Consider the following 26,867-nt stretch of genomic DNA (forward strand, 5'->3'; position numbering starts at 1 on the left):
TCTCAAATGCATCCCTTTCTCTTCTCTGACATTGCCACCACCCTGGTAAAGGATGTTACCACCTCACACCTGGATTGCTACAGCAGCCTTTTGGTTGGTGTCTGTTGCAGATCTCTCCTTGCTGCCGTCCATCCTCCACTCGCTCACCTATCAGAGTGACACCTTGGGGTGTGTCATGCATCCCTCTGCTCAATAAACTCCATCAGTTCCCATCAGCTCTAGGATCAAATATAAAATCCTTCCTTTACTTTTTGTCACTGTTGCTGTTCATTTTTCCATCTCAAAGAAAATCACATTAGGAGGGTGATGTCTTTCGAGTAAATTAGATTTAAGTGAGGTAGTACTGTGCAAAGTCATCAGCTTCCTCCTCCTCCACTCCTCCACTCCTCCAGAGTCATTGGGGTCCAATGGAAAGATAATTAACAATGGCCCTTCCATTCGGTGGTCAAAGTCCTCTATAATTTGGTCTCCTCCTGCCTTTCCAGTCTTTTTTTCCATCTTCTAACCCCCAGTGACACTGGCCACCTTGCTGTTCCCTAAACAAGAAACTCCATATCTCAATCTCCAGCATCTTCTGACTTTTGAATGTTCTCCCTCTTCATCTCTGCCTTCTGCCTTTCCTGGATTCTTTCTAGTCCCAACTAAAATCCCACCTTCTCTAGGAAGTCTTCCCTGATCTCCCTTAATGTTAGGGCCTTCCTTCTGTTGGTAATCTTGGATTTATTCTGTATATAATTTGTTGTTGTTCAGTCCTGCCTGACTCTTTATGACCCTGTTTGGGTTTTCTTGGCAGAGATACTGGAGTGGTTTGTCATTTCCTTCTCTGACTCATTTTACAGGTGAGGAAACTGAGGCAAACAAGGTTAAGTGACTTGCCTAGGGTTATACAGCTAGTAAGTGTCTGAGGTCACATTTGAATTCAGGAAGATGAGTTCTTCTGACTCCAGGTCTGGCACTCTATCCACTAAGCCACCTAGCTGCCCTGGTTAGTAAATACTAGTCAGTCATACTAGTTAGTAAAAACTAAACTGAGAAATTGAAAGTAATGAATTACAGTAGTCGGACCATGAGATTCAATGGAATCATAGCTCACCAACTGGAATGTTATTGATTAGGTGTTTATTGATTGGAAGAGACTATAGATGCCATGGAGACAAACCCCCTCACCTTACAGATATGTAAACTGAGGTCCAGGGAAATAAAGTGACTTGCTCAAGGTCATCTAAGTAGTAAATGGAATTGAACCCAGACCTCCAACACCAAAACTAATACTCTTTCCACATGAGCTCTTCTGGTCAAGCACCAGGTCTTCTTAAAGGACTAAATTACCTTGCAGAATAGTAGCACGGGGAAATGACAAAATGAGTCATCAACTGGGAATTGGCAGATGTGGGTTGTCTTCCTTACTGCACTGGCTGGTTAGGTAATTTCTCCTCTCTTGGCCTTGGTTTCATCCTCTGGAAATATAAGAGGTGGTGCTAGAAGTTGCTAAGACCCCTTCCTACTCTGAAATTCTGGGATTTGGAGTTCAGATGGAAGGAGAGTTTAAAGTAAGCTTTCCAGTTTTTTTTTTCCCACTGTTGTCCATCCCTGGTGTTTTGCTGGAATCAAGACCTAGATGAATTGGCCCAATTGAAATCCTTGCTTTCTAGAATCCTAATTGGATCACATTCCTTCCTACAGTGATCAGGGATGGGAGGGCAGGGGGGAATGGGGAGGGTGCTATGTGAGAACTGAGTTAAAAGTCAAGAGATTGTCAGAAAATGAGCTCAGTCTTCATCATTCTAGAACCATAGAATTTCAGAGCTACAAGGACCTTTAGGACACAGAGTATCAGGGCTGGGGGTCAGTCTTTAGGACACAGACTGTCAGAATTAGGAGGGGACACAAAGTGTCAGTACTGGGGGGAACCTTAGGACACAGAATGTCAAGCCTAGGGGGCAGTCTTTAGGATGCAGACTGTCAGAATTGGGAGGGGAGCCTCAGGACTCAGAGTATCAGGACTGAGGGTAGGGTTTAGCCACACAGAGCATCAGGGCTGGCAGTATCCTTAGCACATGGAATGTCACAACTGGGCAGAGTATCTTAGAACATACACTCAGAGCTGGGAGGACCCTTTGATCATATGAAGTGCCAGAGCTGGGAGGGGTGTTAGGTCATAGAATAAATATTTTTTATTTTCAAAAAAAAAGAAAAAAAAAACAGTTCCCCAAAACTAATCTAGTTAACTTAGTAACCTAATCCACCTAGTCTGTTATCTGTAGAGTTCCACACCCAAAGTAGCTCTTTTATCTACCAAAAGAAGGAATTGCTACCTCAGCTGTTGGTCAAGTTGGTCACTGCAGTTTCACAATATTCAGTTTCACTTCTTTTGTTGTGACTATTAATTTACATTGTTATGTCACTATTTGTATTGTTTCCTTGGTTCTGCTTATTTCATCAGTTCGTATGTCTCTCTGTGCTGTTCCTCTTACAACACAATCACATTTATGTATCACCACTTTTTTTTAGTCATTCAAATGGTCATCCACAAGAGCTTGCTCTTTGACGGAGAGTTAGGGAGAAGATATATACACATATATATAAGGAAATGTAGGTGATGTAAAAATACCAGTAAACAATTTTTTAAAAGAAATGCTGAATACTCCAAACAAGTTTTATGAAACATGAGTTTCATGAAACTCTACAAAGCATTCATGAAAAGTCAGAAAGACTTGATTTAAGGAACAGAAAAGTAAGCAGAAATAGGAAAACCATTTAAATGGAGACCACAACGTGATACTGAAAGATTTTAGAATTCTGATCAATGCAGTGACCAGTCATGACTTTAGAAAACTGACATGGTGGGAGGTGAAGCCCAACCTGTAGCCTCTGGGCAGTGAAGCAATGGACAGAGATGTGAAAGGAGGTATGAGTTTTCAGAAGAGACCAAAATAATGATTCATTTTACTTGACCGTATTTGTCAGGAGGAAGGGGAGTCAGTGGAAAATAACAGTGATTATTAGAAAAGAGTAAAGGGCATTAAAAAAAAAACATGGACTGTCACAGGACAACTCTTAGGACACAGAATGTCAGTGCTATAAGGGATCTTAGACTATTTAAAGAGGACCTTAGAACTTAGAATGTCAGAACTAGAAGGGCCCTTAGAACTAAAATTGTCAGCGTTAGCAAGACGTTAAAATTTAGAATGTCAGAACTTGAAAGGACCTTCTAAGGTGGCTGAGTGAATGTCGAGGTTAGAAAAGACCTGAAGACAAAGTATGTCAAAGGGGGACAGGGCTTTCGAAGACAGGACGTCAGAGCTGCAAGGAATCTTAGAACACAGAAAATCCGAGTGCAGAACGTTAGGGGTGGGAGAGGTCTCAGAAACCCTCTGGTTCCGAGATTCTTGATACTTTTTGGTATCCTGGACTGCTTGGGCAGTCTGGGGAAGCCTCAGAATAATGCTTTCAAGTGCATAAAATAAAGTGCATGGGATTATAAGGAAACTAATTATATTGAAATAAGTATAGAGGGGGACCCCCTAAAATCTATCCAGGGGCCCCAGGTTAAGACTCCTGATCTAATCCAATTCCCTCATTTTACAGATGGGGAAACAGAGACCCCCAACTAAACTCCCCCATGATTAACTGTTTGGGGCTGGGAGTGGGCGGAGCCGGAGCTGGTCCTGCAGGCTCTGGGAGGGGCCAAGGGGCTGGGGGCAGGGCCTGGCCCAGCTGACAGCCTCCTCCAGCTGCGGCTGTCTGTCTGGAGAAAGAGCACCGCGGGTCCGCTGGGAGGTGGCTGTCTCCTGCTGGCCATGGATTCCCCGTCCTGCCGAGGGCCGTTCCGCCTCTTGGGCCTCCTGCTCTGGGTACGAGCCGCCGCCGGTCTGCTTGGGGCTCCTGGACTGCGCGCTGGGCTGGGCTGGGCTGGGCGCGGCCGAGGAGCGCAGGGCTGGGGCGCGGGCTCGGTCCGGACAATCTCGGGTTTCATTCACCAGGTCTCCTCCTCCCCACCCCGGCGCCTCCTGCGCGGTGCTGGGAAGCCCTGGTCTGCCGGTCGGGGGACTTGGGCTCTAGTCCGGGCCCCTCCGCTGTCAGTGCGCGGTGTGACCTTGTCCAAGTCCCTTTTCTGGGCCACCGCTTCTCCGCTGGTTAAAGTGAGGGGGAGCTGGCCTCCCTCTTTAGCGCCTTTCTGCCCTGACAGTCTCGGACTCTGGTTTTGGGGTTTGGGTAAGTGAACACCCGGGAAGGATACCGAGGTATGTTGTGAGAAAGGTGACTGACCCGGGCTAATTATCGTCACCGGTCTTTAACCTACAATCCAGGGCAGCCACTTTAGGAGGGGGACGAGGGGAAGGGAAAACCCCATCTCCGCAAAAGGGAACAAGAGCGCTTGTACTCATTCTGCTTGGCCCCAAAGGGCAGAAATGGGACCTTTGAGGTTAAGGAAAAGCTTCCTGAGTCTTGCAGCGATGCAAAAGTGCAGTAAACAGCCTCCAGTGAGGTCCTCCCCCTCCGCCCCTCTCCCCTCAGATCTTCAAGCAGATCTGGGGTGAATTTCTGAAAGGTGTCTTCGAGAGGGCTTTATGTTGAGATGAATTGTATTTCTTGCCTCTTCAGTGTCCTTCCAACGCTGGTATTTTGTGATGGGGGAGTGGGGGTGGGAGAGAGACAGACAGACAGAGAGACAGAGAGACAGAGACAGAGACAGAGACAGACAGACAGAGACAGAGACAAACAGAGAGAGAGAGACAGAGACAGAGACAGAGAGATGACCTGGAAGAAGGAGGTGAATTTTGAACTTCTGATTTACTCTGTGTGAGGGAAACTCCCAACTCTGTAAAAACGACCTCTGCAAATACAGATCAACAACTTGTGTATCTTAGTTGCCTGGGGACATTGAGAGTCTGGGCTCACAAAGCTAGTGTCAGAGGTAGTGCTTGGACTCCAAAGCTGGCCCTCTGTCCACTCTGCAGTGTGGTGGAAGTGGTACAAATTGTTGGAGTTCTTATTCATGGACCCATTTTACAGATAAAAATCTTGCAACGTACATAGTAACAGCAACATTGTACACAGTAACCAACAGCAATTTTATTCAATGATCAGGTATGATTGATTTAGCTCTTCTCAGCAATGCGGGATCTAAGACAATTCCAAAAGACTCCTGATGGAAAATGCTATCCGCATCCAGAGAAGGAACTATGGAATCTAAATGCAGATATTTTCTTTTTGGGGTTTTTTTTTTCTTGGCTTTTCCTTTCTGTTCTGTTTCTTCTTTCACAACATGACGAATGTGGAAATATGTATAACATGATTGTACATGTATAATCTATATCAGATTGCTTGACATCTTGGGGAGTGAGCATGGGAGGGCAGGAGAAAAAATTTGGAACCCAAAATGTTATTTTAAAAATGAATTCTGAAAACTCCATGTAATTGGAAAAAATAAAATACTAGTTAAAAAGAAACAGCAGCAACTTGTTAAGTCCAAATGTGGGATCTCCTGCCTCCAAAGTCAGTACTTCACTCATTTGAGGAGCAAAGATTTTTCTTTGATTCAGTTGAACTGGAAGGAGGAAATCCTTCTCTCATCTCATCCCTCAGCCTGACGTCTTCTCTCTGTAGCCCTGTGGTTTGTTTCTCCTTCCTTTCCTCCCTTCCCTTGTCTACTTTTACCCCCAAGCAAAGCAACTCCTACCAATCATGGCAAAATTTTCTGATTGGTCCAAATCACCACCACCACCACACTCCCTGCAATCCCCCTACCCCCCAGCCTTGAACTCTGTTCTGGCTGCAAGGTGGTCCCCTACCTGCAACATGGGAGGGTCATGGGCTAGATGTTCTCCGAGATCCCACATCCAATGTTCTAGCAAAACTTTCACTGGAGTTCCTGGTACTGAGTCAGCCCATGGTGACAGTGGAATATGTGAGCTCTTTGAAAGCAGGGACTGTTTTCTATTCCAAACAGCACCTAGCACATTGTCTGGCACAAGTAGACACAATAAATGTTTGTTGGATAGTCACATTCTTGAAATTATTTATAAGTTCTCTGCAGCTTTCTTGCAGCTCTCTACAATTTTAAGGAATATTTTTGCCAAGTCTATGTCTTGACCTTGTTGAAATTTGTGTGTATGTATAGTAAGGATGACTACAACAGCCTTTAGTCAGCAAGTCTGGCCATTTCTGCCTCCATGTACATCTCCATTCATGGGGCCAGCATCTTCATTCAGCCCCTCTGCCTGCCCCTTGGACTATTTTAACAGGCTCCACCATGGCCTCCCTGCCTCCAGTCTCTCCGAGCCACCTTCCATACTGCTTGCTAATTTACTTCAATTCAGTGAGCATTTATTGAGGGTCCACCCTGTGCTGGCACTCTTGTCTAGGATCAAATAAACAAAAAATGAGAATATGTTCTTTGGGGGAGAACAAGATGGAGCCTTCCTTCCCTTCTTGAAGCCTTCCCTGATTTCCCACAGTTGAGTCTCTTCTCTGTCCTCAAATACAGCTATGCAAAATGTATAGTCTTGCTAATGCATGATTCTAACCATGTGACTTCCCAGCTGAGGAACCTTCAATGTCTCCCTATTGCCACTAGGAAAAGGCACAAGTTCCTTAGCCTGGCATTCAGGGTTCTCTACAATATGACTACAACCTATCTTTCCTGGTTTATTGCGCATTTATCCCCCTTCACATATTCCATATTTCATCCAGACTGAAATAAAGCTGTTCTCTGAGCCTGTCATGCCCTCTCCTACTTCTGGGCCAGTCATCCCCTGTGCCTGGAATAAGCTCCCTCTTCATCCCCTTTCTCCTTTTCTTTCTTTTAGGCTTAACTCAGCTGCCACTTCTTTAATTAATCAATAAGCATTTATTAAACACCAGACCCCACTAGAGATACAAATACAAGCATGAAACAACTCCTGCCCTCAGGGAGCCTATATTCTGCTTGGAGAAGACAACATGTTCACAGATAGGTACAGGAAAAATTTACACAGTGGAAGGTAGGCATTCACAGCTGGAGGAAATCAGGCATAGATTTTGGAAGGAGGCAACGTTGAAGGTTCTAATAGGGAGAGGTGAAAAGGAACAGCATTTCTGGTAGTGTGCACAGCTTGGGCAAAGGTGTGGAGATAGGCTATGCAGTGTTGTGAAGCAGGACAAGTCCACTGGAGCATAGAATGCATGAGAGTAAATGATGTGTAATTAACCTAGAAAGAAAGGCTGGAGCCAGTTTCTAAAAGGCCTTTAAAGGTCAAATGGGAATTTGTGCTTTTAACCTAAAAGAATGGGAAATCCTGAAGCTTCTTGCACAACCGTAGTAACATGATCATGGGCTTTAGGAGCGTTGGTGTCAGCCTTCCCTGATTCCCACAGCTGAGAAGCTTCTCCTTTTTCAAGTTATCTTAGGACATTTTGTCTGGGTCCTTCCTTTGTCTACTCCCCCCCCACCCTTGCACACACTCTATCTTGCATTCTAATCATCTGTATCATACTGCAGCAGCCCCAACTTGTCAGAACCCCCAACAGTACAGGCTCCTCGGGGTGGGTAAATTTTTTTTTGGTATCCTTAGTAATAAGCAGGTATTCAATAAGTATTTGATCGATTAGCTGAGCAGCCTTTCCAAGACTTCAGAAATGAGCATGGAAGTGCTTTCCATTGCTGGGGGGGCAGGGTTGAAGGTTTCCAATGCATTCATGGAAGGCCAGGAAGGCCTGCTTTTTTTCTTTCCTTTCCCTATTCATCTGCCTGGAAGTCTCTCCCTCATCCTTATCTCCCTTCTTTCAAGTTCCAGCTAAAATCCCACCTTTTATAGCTAGCCTTTCCTTATATCTTATAGGCTTTATCTCAGTTGAGTATTTCCAACTTATTCTGTCCATAGCTTGTTATACATACATGTTTGCCTGTTGTCTTCCCCATTAGACTGGGAGCTCTTTCAAGGCAGGGGCCATCTTTTGCCTTTTTATCCCCAGCACTTAATCCAACGCCTGGTCCATGGTAGGCACTTAATAAATGTTCATTGACTGAGTAACTGATACATGACTCTTATGTTTCAGGGAGCTGCAGCTGCCATGGCTTGGGCTGGGGTCTCTGCCCTCAGAACCCACTGGAGCTATCAGGATTTCTGTGACAATCCTTTCTTGGAGGTGCTGGGCTGTTTGGTAGTGGCCACAGCCCCACTGCTGCTGCTTACTGGGGGCCTGGCTGTTGGCATCTCCCGCTGGAACACTGGTCCCTGGCAAGGCCTGGTGAGTATGCCTTTGGCTTGGGAACAACTCTTTTCTCCCTGTCACACAGGCCCCATGTGGAATCAAATCCTGGGAACTGTCTCTTGCCTTATCTCTCTGCCGGGAGCTTAGTACCTTAGTACTTAGATGGTTCAATTGACAAGCATTTATTAATAATGCTCAGTGCCAGGTACTCTGATAGGTTCAGGGGCTATATATACAATAAAAAATGAAATAATTCCTACTCTTGAGGGTAGAGTAGAGACCCTATAGTATATTCTTTTTTTTTTTATAAATTTACTTTTATTCTAAACTTAGAACACTTCCATTCTTCCCTCAGCAGAATACAAATTTAAAAATACATAATCAGTTTCATATGCTACTTTCAAAATTGTCCTTTTTATCTGTGATTCCTTCTGTTCTTCCTTCAAAATGATCTTGAGTCACTTTAAGTCACCCTCCACCCAACTGCCAATTTAGTTCAATTCAGAAATTCAATTCTTTCTGTATGTTTTTTAAAAGTTTACAATTAGCTTAATGTTAACATCCCAATATATACCCTCCCACACAATGACCCTCCCTTGTGACAAGGCTCACTGGAGCACTGGGCCAGGAGTCAGGAAGATCTGAGTTTTTAATTCCAGCCTCAAATGCTTCCTAGCTGTGTGACCCTGGGAAAGTCACTTAACCTCGGATTGCCTGACACAACGGATCCACAGGAGAAGGAAATGGCAAACCACTCCAGTATCTTTGCTTAGAAAATCCCAAATGGAGTCATGAAGAGTCAGATGCAACTGAACAGCAACAAAAGCCATTGTGAACATTTTCCAGGTCACATTTTCTTCACTTTGCAAGCATCGTCTCAAGAGTTTTAAAGAGTGAATTCCTCAATTGTTTTTTCCCCCAGAACACCACAATATCTCATTACATTACATTTGTCACAGTGTGTTCAGCCATTCTCCAGTGGATAGGTATCTCCTTTGTTCCTGGTTTTTTGCTGCCACAGCAACCACTGCTGTTGAGGGGGTGCTTGGGTGCTTGTGTTTGGACCCCACTTCCAAGATCACATTTCTCCATAGCCTCAAAACACTATCCCCTGACAGCTTTCTCCCCAGCCCAAGGACAATATGCCTAGCAATAACTCATGAGTGGACTCCAGGAAGGCAAGCTATCTCTCCCTGTTACAAGAACAAGCTGGCCTCTGTAGAATTTCCCTTGTATGAACAGGTCTATCTTGCACCAGCAGAACTGTCATGTACTGATTCCCACCGTTAGTGTATGCAATCTAGAGGTCAAGCTGTAGACGTCACCTCCTGAAGCTATCTTGTTACAGACATGACAGACCAAAAACACACCCCTTAGGAACATTTCCAGTAGTGAATGATGCCTGTGACCAAGGCTATGTGTTATCACCTAATTAGCATACTTGTCATATAATCCACTGCTTTTCCTATATAAGCTTTAGCATCATTCCTGTTAGGTTGCAAGTTCCCCAAAAAGCTCTGCCCTCCATATTAGCATTACAATAAACATTGCCAACTTGACTTAAAGAATGCTTGAATCCATGAATTCATTACAGATGACCCTTTCCTGTATTTCAGTCCTTGAGGGGTCCCTGAACCTCTCAAACTGCATCATTATGACTATGTTGATGTCTGTGGCACTTTTTATTTTCTTTCTTTGACCTCCTAGGCATAGGTCAAAGCATTTGAACAGTTTACTGACATTTTCTAAAAATTGTAATTCCAAATTGTTTTCCAGAACAACTGGACAGATTCATAAGTCTGTCAATGAATGGTATATTAGTGTGTGCATACAAAATCCCACCAACATATCATAAAGTAGCATGAGTTTTATCACAATTTTACGGCTAGGGAAACCAAGGCTCTGAGAGATAGAGTGTTTTGCTTGGTCAACCAGAGGAACTGGGACCTGAATAGTTCAGGAGACTGGTGCTTACTATGGACTCTGATGGAGCATCTTCTCCCACCTTAGGAAGTTTAGAGGTGCAGAGATAGGACATGGTATGGTCACCACAGAGGCAGCAAAGCTCAGTAGAGAAGTGTTGGCTTGACATTTCAAGATGCTGGTTCTGCTTTTTACTAGCTGTGTGGCCTTGGGCAAGTGATTAAATACTTCGAGGCCTCAGTTTTCTCATGTATAAAGTGAGGAAGGTTGGACTACAATCTAGAATCCCCTCAATAAAAGGATTTGTTCTGTGAAGTTTGGATTCAGTCAAAGAGCTGCATTTGAGGACCTAGAGGGCTACATGTGGCCTCAAGGTCTCAGATTCCCCACCCCTGGACTAGATGACCTCTAAGGTTCCTTTGCAGCTCCAAATCTCTCCTGGCATAGGGGATTGAAAGCCAGCCTTGGCATCAAGAAGATTTGGGTGTAAGTTCTAGCTGTTATAGCTATAAGCCAAGTCAAGGTTGAGTGCTCAGTGTCCCTCCTCCAATTCACTAAGACTAAGCTATGAAGTAGTTATTGATCTACATGGTAAAGGAGTTTCTTAACTGAGTATTTCCTATATCAATGGAATCACAATTCTTCTCAAGAAAAAAAATCCAAAATGAGACAGGAAATAGCTCCACAATTCTCTGCTGGGATCCAAGCCCACCTGATCACAAATCCCCTTAACATCTTCCCTGAAAAGTGACTATGGAGCCTGTGCTTGAAGATTTTCAGTGGTGGACCAACATTTTATTTTGTTAGTTGTTTCAGTCATATCTGACTCTCCATGACCCCATTAGGGGTTTTCTTGGCCAAGATCCCAGAGTAGTTTGTCATTTCCTTCTCTAGATCATTTTACAGATGAGAAAACTGAGGCAATATAGCAGCAAGCACCCTGACACTTCCAGGATGGCCTGCCAGCCCAGCTTCTCAGATCTGCTTTTGTAAAAGGAAATCAACTTTTGAGGGGTCAACAATCTTCTTTAATCACATATACCAACAGAGAAAATACAGGCAGAGAAATAAAGACCAACAGACAGGGCTTCTAACTGTCTGACCATAAGCAATATATACATTACAAATCAACAGACAGATGCAACTGTCTGATCATTATGTACATGCATAGTTACCAGAGAGAGAAGCACCAAGCTGGGGGGCTTCTTAATGGCTGCCCAGAGTCTCATCTGGCACATGAACCTTCTTCCAAAGAATAAACCCAAAGCAAAAACCTCACCTCTGAGTACATATACACTTTTCAGAGCCGGAGGGTATCACAACCCTCATGACCCATTGCCTCATTAGAAATGAACAAAAGGTATGGGCCTTTCTACAAAACAAGCCTCACCTAATCAAGCTTCACTTAATGGGCTCCATGTGAGGCCTATTAATGGATGGAGGAAGATCTTTAACTGTCATTACAAGCAAATGGGGTAAAGTGACTTGCTCAGGGTTGAACAGCTAGTAAGTGTCTGAGGCTAGGTTTGAACTCAGAAAGAGGAGTTTTCCTGACTCTGGGTCCAGCACTCTATATACTGCACCACGTAGTTTCCCCTTTTACAGATGAGAAAACTGAGGCAAACAGGGTTAAGTGACTTGCCCAGGGTCACACAGCTAGTAAGTATCTGAGGCCAAATTTGAACTCAGGAAGATGATTCTTCCTGACACCAGGCCAGGCACTCTATCCACTGTGCTACCTAGATGCCCCATGGACCACCCAATTCTCCTCCAGAACAGCCCATTCTACTATAGGATGGCTGTCAGTGATAAGATGTTTTCTCCTTATGTTAAACTAAAATCTTCTTGTAACTTTCCCCATTGTTCCCAAGTTGGGCATTCTCACGTTTGCCTCTTCCCCTCCTGGCTAACCATCAGTCAGTCACCAAGCATTCTGTAAGGACCTGCTCAGTGTAACTGTCAGCCCTGAAGGAGCTTACATTGTTTCAGGGTATCAACATGTATGCATAGATATACATACCAAGAAGCTACCAAGAAGGTAATGTCTATGAGGAGGTACTAGTAGTTGTGAGAAGGCCTTCATAAAGAAGATAGTGCTTGAGCATCAAAGGAAGCTAAGGCTTCAGAGAATTCTAAGTGAAGGTGAGAACACAGGATATTCTAGGCATGATCAATAGCATAGAGGTGGGAGATGGAGTGAAGAAGTCCAGTTTTACTGAAACAAATTCAAATAGTACATGACAGAATCATTTATAATAAGGCTAGAGAGGTGGTTTGCGGCCCAATTGTGAAGGACTTTAAATGACAAGCAGGAATTTGTTATTTGATCCTAGAGGTAATAGGGAGCCACTGGAGATTTTCGGGAGGTAGGTGTATGTGTGTGTGTGTGTGTGTGTGTGTGTGTGTGAGAGAGAGAGAGAGAAAAAGTTAGAGAGAGAGAGAGAGAGAGAGAGAGAGAGAGAGAGAGAGAGAGAGAGAGAGAGAGAAGAGAGAGAGAGAGAAAGAGAGAAAGAGAGACAGAGAGAGAGAGAGAGAGAGAGAGGTGGTTAAGTGTATGCTTTGGGAATATCACTTTAGCCACTGAATGGAGGATGGATGGGAGAGGGGAGAGTCTTGAGGCAGGGAGACCAATTAAAAGACTATTACAAAAGGCAAGGTAAGAAGTAATGAGGGTTTGGACTAGTGACTTATCCATTCTTTCAACCTACCTTCGTATACTATGGTTTCCAGTCTCCTTTTCATCTTGGTTGCCTTCTTCTGGGGGAACTGTATTGTAACAGTCAAAATAAGGTAAACTGAGGCACAAAGTGCTGAGCATGACCAATTTATTAGCAAAGTATGGATTTACTAATAAGTAGGATCTCAGCTTCCCCAGCAAAAGCTAAGACCCTGAATGAGAGGGCCAACTCTTTAGTTTTTGAGAGTGCAGAAAAGAGGAAGGCTAGCTTTATGGGTGTAAGAAAATATGATTGGAAGGAAACAGGCTAGCAACAATCCCCTCCCTTTCCCCCTGTTTCTAAGAAATATTCATTGTTTGAGTCCAGCTGCATCTACAAAGACAGAAATAGCAAACCAGACATTTTTGAATAACAAACTAGACATCCTTGAAGGATAGTTTAGCACAGTAAAGATACTAGACTAGACACCCTGGGGTCCACCTGTATCTTTCAAGAATAACAGATATCCTTGATGGAAGAATAAAACAGTGATTAACAGGAGGATTGGATTTCCAAACTTAACTTATTACAGACCCACTAAGTTTCTGAATTAAGTTCAGAGACAAAGAATCATGACTTAGGCATTTACAGAACAAAATCAATTACCTAACCAAATCAATCTGAATCAATCTGATTATTTCAATATCTTTTGTAAAGTATGGTCTCATAACTGGATCTAGTACATTCTATGTGCTAATGAGGGCAAAATACAGTGGAACCTCCTGTACCTTGGGCAGTAGACTTCATATACCCTAAGACTGCATTAGCTTCTTGCCTGCCATGTTGCTCTACTGACTCTCTTTGAATTTGCAGTACACTAAGACCCATGGATCATTTTCATGTGACTCATTGTATAGGTTGCTTCCCATTCTCTATTTGAGCTGTTTCTCCCATGTTCTGGAAAAGCAAATACCTCTCCCCAATTCCCAAGTAAATTAGGGTCTCAAATTACAGGCTAACAGAAATCTAGTCGGGTCACTCCCAACAAATGTTTGGTGTAGCATACAAGGTGCTGGGGCTGCAAAGATAAAATGGAAAAACAGTTCCTGCTTTCAAGGACCTGATATTTTAATGAAAACAGTGCTGATTCTCAGCTCTAATATTTAGCTCTGTGACCTTGGGAAAATAACTTTCCTCCAGGCTCAGTTTCCTCATCTTTAAAATGGGGATGCTTTAAAATGTGATACCTTTTTTCAGAGTCTAGTTAGGAAAATGCTTTGTAAACCTTTAAGCCTTATGGAAATAGGAAATATAGTTGGTATCATGACAGTCGTTTGAACCTAAAGTTCTAGTTTTTCCTGTAATTATGTATTTAAAATTGGCTCATATTTGAAAGTCTTTTTTGTTTAAATTAAGTGACTTTGCAATAAAAGTTTCATTAATCATAACGCCAGTTTCCATAGCATTTTGAGATTTATGAAGCACTTGCCTTTGGGTTATGGGTTAGAGAGCACAGAGAGCATTATTCCCATTTGTAGATGAAGAAACTAAGGCTCAGAGAAGGGAAGCAGTTTGGCCCAGGGTCATATATCTTGTGTAGGCGGCAGACTGAGATTTGAATACAGGTCTCTTTCCCCTGCCCTCTTAGAGCAACCTGGGTGTTGTGCCTTGGTCAAGGGTAGAGCCCCCATGTTCTCACTAAACAGCCTCATGCTTTCTCTCCTATCTTCCCTCTCAGTTTCTATATGGGGTCATGGTTCTGCTTTGCATGGAAGCCTCCTCTGCTGTCCTGGCACACACCTCCTCCTGCCAGGTAAGTCTCCCATAGAAAGGACCAACTTTCTTGTAGTTTTCCTTTGAGACAATTGCTATTTGGGTTCAAGGTCACAGTGGATAGAGGCACCAGGTCTGGAGTTGGGAAGACCTGAGTTCAAGTGTGTTCTCAGACACTTCCTAGCTGTGTGACCCTGGGCAAGCCATTTAATCCTGTGTGCCTCAGTTTCCTCATCTGTAAAATGCACTGGAGAAGGAAATGGCAAACCATTCTAGTATCTTTTCCAAGAATATTCCAAATGAGGTCACGAAGAATCAGACACAACCGAAATGACTGAACGATAACTATTTGGGATCAGGCCTAAAGAAGCTGAGAGGTGGACCTTAGGGGTCTGTGCTCTGAGTGATCATGAAAGTGGCCTAGGCATGTTGGTCAGAGGATCACAGGTCTAGAACTGGAAGGGACCTCAGAGGCCATCTAGTCCAATCCCGTCATTTTACAGATAAGGAACTGAGGCAAAGAGTGGTAGAGTAACTTGCCAGGGTCCTACAGCCAATCCATATCAGAGGTGGGAGATGATTCCAAATTCTCTGATTCCAGAGCTACTGTTTTTTCCATCACATCAAGCTGGAGGTACAGACTCTCTGTGAATAAACAGCAGGCTAACAAACACAAGGCTTTAGAACTGGAAGGAACCTTAAAGATCATTTACTGTGACTCCCTTCATTTGATAAGTGTAGAAACTGAGGCCCAGAGGAGTGGAGGGACCTTCCCAAGTTCATATAAGCAACGGGATCCAACCCTGATTCTTCCAAGTCCAAACCTGAATTCGGATGCCAAATAGAGAAGTTTGTATTTTAATCTAAAGGTATTGGGAAACCTCTGAAACTTCTTGGGCAGAGGAAGAAGATGGTCAGATCTGGGCCTTACTTTATCTCTACAGCTTAGAATGAGCATGCACTCTTTCCTCAAATTTCAAGACCCAACAAGCTTCTCTCTCTACCATCCTGTCTCTCTATGGAATTGGGAAGCCTAGGAGAACTCTGTGCTCAGGCAGTCCGGCATTAACTGTTGATGAAACTGAAAGGCAGAAATTGTAGGGGTGGGCGGATGGAAAGGTCAACCCTGGTGAAGATGAGAAGGTGCACCTAGGGAGTCATGCTGCCTGACAGGTAGGGGATAATAATAACTCCCATTTCTTTAACCCTGTAGAGTTTACAAAATGCTCTCCTCCCAAACTCTCTGGATACTACATAGAGTATCCTCCATTTTACAAAGAAATTTTAAGTATAAGTATTAGTACATATTAGGGCCAAGAATCAATACTGTTTCCATTAGAATATCAGCTCCTTGAAGGCAGAAACTGCTTTACCATTTTATCTTTGTAGCCCCAGCACTTCGTATACCACATTTTGAGGAAACCACACCTCAGCAAGGTGAAAGGACATTGTCACTCAACCAGTCAATGTCAGAACCTGGAATCTGAGCCCAGATCTTGTAACTCCAACTCTAGAACTTTTCCTACTCTATTTCCACATTTCCTCTATGAAAGGTATGGATTCCTCTGAGGAAATGAAAGCAATTATGACCCCAGGCTGTCAGTTGCTTTATCTGAGTGTCTTTCAGAGTGCAGTGTGTCTGATTTGTACCCTTTTCCATGTCCACCAAATGTCTCTGGGAATAAAGTCTGATGGGTCATTACCAGGCCTAAGCATTCTTCATATGCTGTACATTCCTTATGTCCCATTTCCCATCTAACAGTTTAGGTTACTTTTCCTCTAGAATTTCAATTCAGCATTAAATACTAAGTGCCTATTGTATGAAAGACCCAATTTTTTGGATGCAAAGACGGAACATGATTCAGTTCCTACTCTCAAGAAGTTTATGCTTTGCTAGCTATGTGATCCTGGGCAAATCATTTAACCTCAGCTTCCTCATCTATAAAATGGGTTTAATTGTAGGTTGTGAGGATATAGTGAGATTAATGTCCATGATGCACTTTGCAAGCAATGTAGCACTGTGGTAACATCAGCCATCTTTATTATTTGTGATCTTCAGGTGTTTGAAGAGTTGCCATGTTGTTTGGTCCTAGAGCAGAAGTAGGAGTGATGAGGCAAGTTATTCAACTTCTCTGCACCTCAGTTTTTTCATATGTAACATGAAAGGGTTGGACTTAGTGATCTCTGAGGTCCTTTCCAGCTCTAAAACTGGAGGTCCTTTTATCCTAAGCTGAAAAGTGGCAAGTTTGGCCTGGGTATCAAGAAAAACTTCTTAACACTCAGAGTTGTCCACAAGTGGAACAGAGTGCCTCCAGAGACAGTGGGCTCCCCACCACTGAAGAGCTTCCAGTGGAAGGGACGTGGGGCAAGACTTATTGGGAATGTTATAGATGGGGTTCTACTTAGGTAGGGATTGAACTTCTTCCCAGTTCTGGAATTCTGGGAGAGATGGAGAGACACTGGGGAAGAAAGTGTTTCCATTGGTTCTAATACTAGTTGTTTCACTAATATACTATGTGGTTTGAGGACCATTTTTGATCCTCAGTTTCTTCCTCTGTCAAATGAGAGAGTTGGAGTCAATGTCTCTACTTTCAACCCAGAGACTTGTGTTTTGTGACACTATCAGTTACGGTTTGCTGAAGAGTGTACCAAGCCCAAGTGTACCAAGAGTGACTTTAGAAGGCTGAAACTGGGGTCTGTCAAGCTGGGTTCAAATCCTGACCGCCATTTACTACTTGGGAGACTTTGGGCAAGTCTCTTCAGCATCTCTGGGCCTCACTTGATTCATCTTTAAATGAAGGGCTTAGAATAGCTGGCCTCTAAGATCTCTTATAATTCAAAGTATATGATCTTGTGAGGATGTTCCACATCTGGGGGTTCTCTTTGGTAAAGACACAGAGGTAGGAGAAGGTGGGAGGAGATAGGGGACTTCAGTTTGTCTGTGACTGGGAGTACTGTGCCATAACACTGAATAAAATAGGCCACCATCAATGTATGAAGAGCCTTGAATGCCAGAATCAGGAAATTCTTTCCAACTTTTTGCTATAGTGAGTAGTGTTACTATGTGTATTATTGTACAGATCTTTTCCTGCTGGTAGTAACATCTTTTGTGGGTAGGAGCCTATTTGGAACTGCTGAAACCCTTTTGTTTTGTGCACTTTTTTGAAATGCATTTTTGTCAAACAAGAAACAATAGACTGAATCCATCAAAAGTGAATTTAATAGAGATAACTGTAAAGTCCTTTGCTGGGGTTCTAAAAATCATATTCATAAGATGTTGGCATTGTGAAAATAAATCTAAGGGCTTTTATGGATCGTATGCCCAACGTGAGTCAGAGCTGTGACACAACAGTCCAAAAGGCTAATTTGAACCTAGGCCGTATCAAGAGAGTACCCGTGGCTAGGAGGAGGGAGATGATTGGGCTTTTGTACTCTGCCCAGCTCTAGCCACCTCTGATGTATTTCTGGATGCCACATTTTAGGAAAGACATCGATGAACTGAGTAGAATATAGAAAAGGACCCTAGGAAAGGGAAAACCCACTGGGCAGGTGGGGAGAAGGAAGCATTGTGGGTAGCCCTGAGGGACAGGCAGACCCGGGATCGCTCTCCCTTTGTAAAATGTGGATGCTTTTTTCATTGTCAGAGGGATTGGGAGACTCACATGCTGGACAATCTCCTCCACCAGTATGGAAACCAGTCTGACCCCAAGACCAAAGCTGTTGATCAACTCCAAGAAGAGGTGAGCCCAGAAGAGAGATCTGGAATCCTGACTTCTTCTGTGGAAAGGACTGATGGGTCTGTTACCATCTGATCTTCAGCCTGCCCACCCTCCTTACATCACCATCCCTAGAAGTGGCCATTGAGCAAAGCACTATCTACATTGATTTTGCTTGGGAAAGAGGAGGCAGAGAGATATAGAGAGCCCTCTTAGGGGGCTGGGAGGAAGGAAAAGGGGGCAGAGAACGTGTGTATCTGTATGCCTTCGTGTGTGTGTGTGCACGTGCCCACATGCATGCATGCATGAGATGAATCACTGGTGGAGAGAGGGAGCAGAGAGGTTGTAGGTCCTGAGTCTCACCCCATAAGAGCCACGTTCCAGGGCTCCTTCTCAAGCTCCCTGTGGTCCCTTTGTCTCTCCCAGCTTCAGTGCTGTGGACTTCACAGTTACACAGACTGGAGGGTGATTGGTCACTTCTCTGCTCCTGTAAGCTGCTGTCAGAAGATCTTGAATTGCACAGGTGCCTTCAACTCCTCTCAGCTACTGTATCAGGAGGTAACTACAGGGGTGAGGGGGAGGGGGAGTTATTCCTAGTAATAGCTACCATTTACATGGTACTTCAGGGTTCACAAAGCACTTTGGATTTGAAAACTTCACAGCAGCCCTGTGGACTAGTTACTATCGGTTTTATTTCCATATGAGGCCTATGGGTGCGACACTTAATCAGTGAGTATAGAATGCTGTAGTGGGAGGAGGGAGGGACTTAAGCTTAGGAAGATCTGGGTTTGATTCTAGATTCTGACCCTTACTAGCTGTGGGACCTCTTAACTTATCAAAGCCCAGGTTTCTTCATTTATAAAATGAAAGTAATAATACCTGGCTATTGTTAACTCTATAAATGTCAACTGTTATTCATAAATATAAGATCTAAACATGGCTCTTTCTCAATGCTGAGACCAGGGTTCCATAGTGCACTGCTTCTTTTAATTTCCAACCCACTTCCCCCCAATACAGGAAAGAGACAACATCTGGCTCTTTCTGCCTCTCTGCCATGTCTGGGCATGATCCTTGGGTGGTTACAGGGTGTCTTGCCTCTACTTCCTAGGTACAGGGGCTTTGAGGTGAGGAGTGGGAAAAACCCTACTGTGTGCAAAGGTTTATGCTTGGAATCTTGCTCATAGTAGGTGGAAAGAACTGAAACCTTTGTCAGTGGGATAAGAAGAGCCGACCACCTGAAACTCCTTGGGCTAGTGCTCTACTCTTCACGCTACACATTCTGAAAAATATTCACTGAATTGAACTGAGGTTGAAAAAGGGAGCTGTTTCTCTACAAATTCTATATTTGTATATTAATCAAATAACTTTATAGCTCTGTGTGGACTAATTTTTGTAGCTGGTGCATAATGTGGGTCAAATCACCTGGGCAAAGGCTGTAATGTTTCTCTCTCCAGAGGTCAAGACTGTGTTACAGTGGGAAGAACTCTGGATGTGGAGCCAGGGGACCTAGGTTTGAGTTATGTCTCCACCACATACTAGGAGAGGAAATAAACATTTATATACCAGCTACTATGTGCTAAGCAATTGCTAAATTTTATTATATATATAATATATAATATAATAATATAATGTAATATTATATGTATAATGTTAAATATTGTCTTATTTGATCCTTACAATAACCCTATGAGATAAGTGCTATTATTTTCCCCTCATATAGTAAACTGAGGCAAAAACAGGTTAAATGACTTGCCAGGATCACACTGCTACGTGGCTGAATTAAATAAAAATATAATACAATATAAGTAATGTTAATTTGTGGTTTTCTAAGTCAATATGCAGCCTAAAGGGAGCAGTTTCTATTTGAGTTTAATATCACTGTGTGGGATGACTCAGATCCCTACTTAAATCAATTACTCAGAGGCCTCTCAAAGTGATGACAGAAAGTTTATTTATTCGATTCTCGAGAAGAGGGGCAATCCTATACCAGTTCACCTGGAGTAGGAAAGCCGAAGACAAAGAAAAGGCAATGATTTATATAGACCCTAATGCAAGTCCCTCCCCCCCTACTGACCATTATCCTCATTAGCTGAGAATATGATCTTACATTCTAGACACAAAATCTAACCAATCCCTTTTGAAATGAAGACATTGAAGAATTATATAAGTTTTATCCAATCATTGAGACCCTAATGTACTACACAGTTTTATATCCTTATGTGGAATTATTCCACTCTAAAAATATTGTAACCTTGAGCCTCTCTGTCTTACCTCAACCCTGGGAGAAGAATTACAATCTGAGAAGTCTTCACTAAACCTATTCCACTCATCACCAATCTAGTCCAACCTCATCCCTTTAACAGATGAAGAAACTGAAGCCTAGATTAGTTCAGTGACTTGCTCAGGGTTACCACCTAATAAGTGTCAAAGGTGAGATTTGAACCCAGATCTTCTTCCTTCCAAGTCCAACAATCTGCCCACTATTCCATTCTGATTCAACTTAAAATGGTTTAATAATATATTATATATTATTTATTTGTACATATTTAATATATAATATAAAATATATATAATATATTTGTTTATATTAGATTTGTTATATATATTAAGTAATGTTATATATTATTATATGATATTTACTTCAGTCACAAGAAAAGTCTTCTGTACAACAAAAAATCTATTTGATTAGGGGTGTCTGCCAAAGCTGGAGCAGCTTCGAAAGGTTGTCCTTGACTATGTGTTCTGGTGCTGTGTCGGGGCTCTGCTTCTGGAGGTGAGTGCCTGTGGTAGGACATATCCTTCTCAAATTGGAGATGAGGACCCTTGTCATTTCTGATGCCTCAACCTGTGGCTTGGGCTGTTTGGAATTTTGCCATAAACTTCTTGAAAGAGGAGTGGATGTCTTTACTTTCTGATTTTTACTGTTTCCCCCACACACACACACATCAAGTGCTAAACACTATGGTAGACACATAGGAGATGCCCCTAGTTAGGGGGTGAGATGAGGATTATACAAACTTCAAGAGTATTTTTTTATATGGTGTAACAAGGTGAGGGAATGTAGCAAGCATTTCTTAATTGGCTATTATGCCAAGTACCCTTCTAAGCTCTTTACAATTACTCTCATTTGATCATCACAACAACCCTGGGAGGGAGTTGCTAATATTAACTCCCTCTTACAGGTGAGAAAAAAGAGACTAACAGGTTAAGTGACTTACCTATGGTCACATAGCTGGTAAATTTCTGAGGCCAAATTTGAAGTTGAATCTTCCTGACTCCAAGTCTTTTGCTCTGTCTGCTGTATTCATTAAGTGAATTGCCCAGTAAGTGACTTGCCCAGGTTCCTACTGCCAGTCAGTGTCCAAGTCAGGATTTGAATTCAGGTCTCCCTGACTCCAAATCCATTGTTCTAGCCAATGTACCTATTAAAGGACTTACTCTATAAGTGACCTTCCCAGTGTCATACTGGGCAGTACATAGAAGCCAGGTCTTTCTGGCTCCCAGGCCATCTCTCTTCACCATGCTTTCTCTCATTGAAGAGGACTGAATTAATTGAATTGGAGAAGATAGAAAAGAACTGGTCAGAGAAGGAGGAAGAATGTAATGTAATGGATAATGTAATGGCATAAGGCTGAGAAAAGGAGAGAGTTTTAAGGAGGAGAATGTAGCCATTTGTGCTGACTGAGAGGTTAAGAACAAAGGTAAATGAGAAAAAAGATGGATTTAAGAGGAGTTAGAAGCACCATGGAGGGAAATGTTTCAGGGAGGGGGTAAGGATGGAAGCCAGATTGCAAGGGGCCACAAAGTAAGTGAGGAAGTTGTGGGCAGATGGACACACTGGATGTAGATAACTAAGAAGGTTGGCTAGGAAAGGAAAGAGAAAAATAACATGGTAACTAGCACATGGGGCAGTATCCAGATAGTGGGAAGGGTTGATTTTAAGGGGGAGGGCAATGATCAAAGCATGTCTGAAGGCAGAGGTCAGGGGAGAGAAACAACTGGAGAGGGAGAAGGTTCAAAGGATGTCGACAAAGTTGTTTAGAGAAAGAGGACTAGACCTGGAGCCAAAAGTGGGTTCAGATACCAGTCCTACACGTAGGAGCCTGATTTTAGGCAAGTCATTCTGGGCCTCAGTTTCCTTGTTAGTAAAATTGGATAATAAAGTTCATGCCTCCCACCTTTTAAGGCTGTTGTGAGGTAAGCATCTGATACAGATATGGGTGCCAACAGTAACAACGGTAATAGCAACAATGTGAGTTTCCAAAGGAACCAAGGAGGGATAAGATTGAGAGGAGAGGTGCATGAGGTATCCTTGGATCCCGTGAGCTGAAGGAAAGGGGAAGATATGGCTCTAAAAGGATACTCTGCAGCTAGTGGAGAGAGTTCTTGGCATGGGCTTCTCATGTCCTCTTTTGAGCTAACTTCCTCTCTCATCATTCTTCCTGAGACTTGCTAAAACATAACAACAAAATGATCAGAGTAGTAACGAGGCATTGTAGTACAGTGGGGATAAGATCTCTCTCTCTCCTTCTCTCACTCTCTCTCCCTCTCCTTTCTCCTCTCTCTCCTCTGTCTGTTTCTCAAGAGAGAGATCTATAAGTAGATCTTTATATGTAGATAGATGGTGCTCTTTCTCTCTTTATGTATATATATATGTGTGTGTGTATACACACAGGACACACACATATATCCCTTTGTCTCTCTACATACATGTATATATGTATGTATGTGTGTATGTGTGTTTAAAACTTCGTAAACCTTAAGGTTGACATTTAAATGTTAACTGTTAATAATGGCAATAATTACCAATTGGTAACTTGTCAAAAGATTAGACTTTAACAAAATTTGGTTTTTATAATTGTTTTTACACTAAATTGGTGTTACTTCCTAAGGTCTTTTAGTTCAGAGATCAGAGAACAGAGCTGGAAGAGACCTTAGAGATCACCTAAGACCCAGTTTATAGATAGTGACTTTGAGATTCAGAGAGGTTAAGTCACTTCCTCAAGGTTACACAGATAGTAAGTAACTTAGCAGGAGGTTCAAATCTTGGTTTTCTGAACCCATAGCCAATGCATTTTGTCACTTTCCAGACTACCTGTGTTTCATTTGCATGGATGACCCCCATATTGGGGTTCAAGATAAAGTGACAATGGGGTATTAGGAAAATCCCCCACTCTTACCAGGTTGTTCTCACTGTGTATAGAGTGCTTCCTGAGAAGGTTGGTGTGGTACTTATAGGTAAACGGGCCTAACTTGCGAACAGGCTACTGTCTTTTTTTTTCTCTAGGCTAGAGGGGGAGATAGAGGGGAGGATGGAGATGTCTTATCTTTTCTTTGTTTTCCAGCTGTTTGCTGCACTCATCAGTGGATTCCTCACCAGGCAGTCACCACTTCCAGATTACCACATCTTGGACTCAAGCACGTTTTCCTAGAAGGAAGTTTTCCCATGGAAATAGGGGAGACTACTATTGCTTCATGGGCACAACTCAGGATGAGCAATGGAGCCCGAGTCCTCTATCATATCTGTTTAGGCCCATTCAGGACTTTAGGAAAGTTGGTGATGTTTTTCTGGCCAAACTGGTGTACCCCCTCTTCAAGACAGCCCCCACTGGGCAACTGGGGAGAGTTGGCTTTCTCTGGACCTTGGGTAGGGGATGGTAGAAAGATAAGCCAGTAGGATGTGCAGTTGAGTTCTCCCTGTTTAGAAGAGAGGTTCATTCAATGTCCAACCCAACAGATGGACTTCCCCTATCTAATCTTCTCAACTTTTCGACCTTCCCACTCCTTCTTGCTCTCACTCCTTCCCTTTCCTGTGTTCCTGGTTACTCCCTCCACCTGCTCCTTTTATGCTAAAACCCAATAAAGCAAGTTTATACCAAATTAAACAAGTTTAGCAATATATAACGAGTTTATACCAAGTTGCTAATAATTCCCACGTATCCAGTATAGTCTAAGAACCCTGAATTCAAGCTCCTGGTGCTGTCTGGCTATAGTCCTCAGGCTCTGAATACATAGCAGAGTAGTTCAATGAACAAATAGACCAGAATGGTTTGCTCAGTCATGGGTTCTTAAAAGTGAGTTCCAATCCTATAAAGTTTAAGGAAGATGCGTTTCTTACAGAGAAAGAAACTTCCAGTATGGGAGGTAGGGTGGTACTGTGAAACTGACAGAAGAAAATCTGAAGATCTTAGAAGCACTCTGACACTGTATTCTCATAATATAATCATTGCAGGACCCAGATGGAGGTCAAAGAGCAGTTGGTAGCAGAATTATGCTAGCTGTGTTGAAGGAAGAGGATGACAAGATCCGAGCCAAGAAATGGAAGCCAAAATGAAAGAAAATGGAAAAGAAGATAATGATTTGGGTAAATCTGAAAGAAAAAAAAGAGGCAGTGAACTTAGACCCCCAGGTGGTCTTGGCAGGCAAAGACATGATTAATGCTATAAAGAGTAGAAGGCTGATGCTGTCCAGGCCAAGCAGAGAGAAAATCAGGTGAGGCAGATAAGAGTGAAATTAGAGAAGACACTAAGAGGAGAAAATTGTCTTAAGAGTCATGAAGACCTGGGTTTGAATCCTGTCTCAGACCCTGCCCATGTGACCCTGGACAAGTCATTTACCCTCCTTCCTGGGCCTCAGTTTTCTCATTGGTAAAATGAGGAGGTTGGACCTAATGACCTCTAATATCCCTGCTAGCTCTAAATCTATGATTCTATGATCCTACAACTTTTTAATTGTCTTTTCCTTGCTAATGGAAGTAAGTGAAGATATAGAGACCAGATACTAAACTATAGTGCATGGGAATCCTCTAAATGCTGACCTAAACTGAGTCAGAGGCTCCAGTGCAAAGAAGGAAGCAAAACTGAGCCTGTGGGTATTAAGAAGCAGGGCTTGTAGATGTAAGCTATTCCACTAATAAATGTAGGGGAACTGAGGCAGAGACTAAAGATGCTGAAAAGCCAGGGGATGATTGATAAAGGAGCATTCTGAACTAGGGCCTGGGATTGAATTCAGCTTCTTCCACTTACTAGCTATGTAACCAAGGGGAAAGTCACTCAGTAATAATAATTGCTGATTTTTATGAAGCGCTTTAAGATTTGCAAAGCACCATGCATAAGTTATCTCAGGGGAGCGAGGTAGCACGCTGGATAGATCATTACTGGCCTTGGAGTCAGGAAGACCTAAGTACAAATCTAGCCTCAGTCACTCAGTCGCAGTGTGATTTTAGTCACTAAACCACTTTTCAGCTTCAGTTTTCTCATCTCTAAAATGGGGATCGTGATAGCACCCACCTCCTGGGGCTGTTGTGAGGATCAAATGAGGTAATATTTTAAAACTCTTTGCAAACTTGGAATCAATTTACATTGATTTTATTGTGGTGGTGGTGGTGGTGGTAGCAGCAATTCAATCTTTAGAGAAGCCCAGTGAGATAGGTATGATAGAGGTAATATTAGTACCATTTTATGGATGAGAAAACAGGCTTAGGAATGTTAAGTGACTCTTCAATAAAGTATAAGCTCCTTGAGGTTAAGGGCTGCCATTTTTGTCTTTGTATCTATAATGCCTAGCATGGTACTTGGCACATAAAAGCACTTAATAAATGCTCCTTAATTGACTGATTGTGTATGGACACTCAGCTAATTAGAAACCAATCAACAGTTAAATTTCAAAGGAATCTTGAACTGGAGGTGGGTTTCAAATTCAAGTCTTTCCTGACTACAGGCCCAGCATTATTTCTATGACATTACACGTACTGCCTCAACTGGGACGGGCTTTATTTTATCTGTAACATAAGAAGATTGAGCTATATGACCTTGATGCTTCCTTCCAGCCCTCAGGTCCCAAGAGCCAAAATGAAAGAGATACTATCACTGAAAGATTATCCAATAAAAGTTTAGACAGAAGAAGAAGAGAGGAGTAGTTGTGGCTGATGACTTCCTGCCAGAGGGAACTGAGATAGCTTTATCAGCAGGTTAGCCAAATCTCTCGGTGTTTTGGTTGTTTTCAGTCATGTCCAACTCTTCATGATCCATTTGGGATCTTCTTGGCAGAGATACTGGAGTGGTTCGCCATTTTCTTCTCCAGCTCATTTTACAGATGAGGAAACAAACATACAGGGTTAAATGACTTATTCAAGGTCACACCACTAATAAGCATCTGAAATTGTATATGAACTCAGGTTGTGCTGACTCCAGGTCCAACTCTCTATCCTTTTGCACCATCTGTGAAACATATATTCAGGAAATGACTGAATTTTCTAAAATCTGTCATGCCAGATGACTGCCGCCCACTTGTGGTGATTCATAAAAGAGATGCTAAAAGACTGGAAATGTTGTTAATGATTACAGTGTTTTGGTCAAGAAAATAAATACCTTAGGAGCACTGGTGGTGTTTTCATCATTTCTGCCAAGCAAAGGCAAAGACTTCAGAAGAGAGAAGCAGCTTTCAGAAAGTGAACAGCTGATGAAGATAACATTGATTTGGGAACTGTTGAATAAATGTGAAAACATGAATGTAATAGAATACTATGTGCCATAAGGAATGACTAATAGGCAGAATTCAGAAAAACATAGGAAGACTTGAATGAACTGATGAGACTGAAGTC

At 42.7% G+C, this 26,867-nt stretch overlaps 1 protein-coding gene across 1 annotated transcript; it reads left to right on the forward strand.

Moving 5' to 3' along the window:
• The first annotated feature begins 3,703 nt into the window (after positions 1-3,703).
• LOC140499492 (tetraspanin-36-like) lies at positions 3,704-26,644 on the forward strand. Its single transcript, XM_072600971.1, has 7 exons — positions 3,704-3,854; positions 8,041-8,232; positions 14,515-14,589; positions 18,194-18,289; positions 18,692-18,823; positions 20,955-21,038; positions 23,611-26,644. Exons 1-7 carry the CDS (start codon positions 3,801-3,803, stop codon positions 23,695-23,697), a joined length of 720 nt encoding a protein of 239 aa, XP_072457072.1. The 5' UTR covers positions 3,704-3,800; the 3' UTR covers positions 23,698-26,644.
• Positions 26,645-26,867: the final 223 nt, after the last annotated feature.

The sequence above is a fragment of the Notamacropus eugenii genome, chromosome 4, assembly GCF_028372415.1.
Source record: "Notamacropus eugenii isolate mMacEug1 chromosome 4, mMacEug1.pri_v2, whole genome shotgun sequence".
NCBI lineage: Eukaryota > Metazoa > Chordata > Mammalia > Diprotodontia > Macropodidae > Notamacropus > Notamacropus eugenii.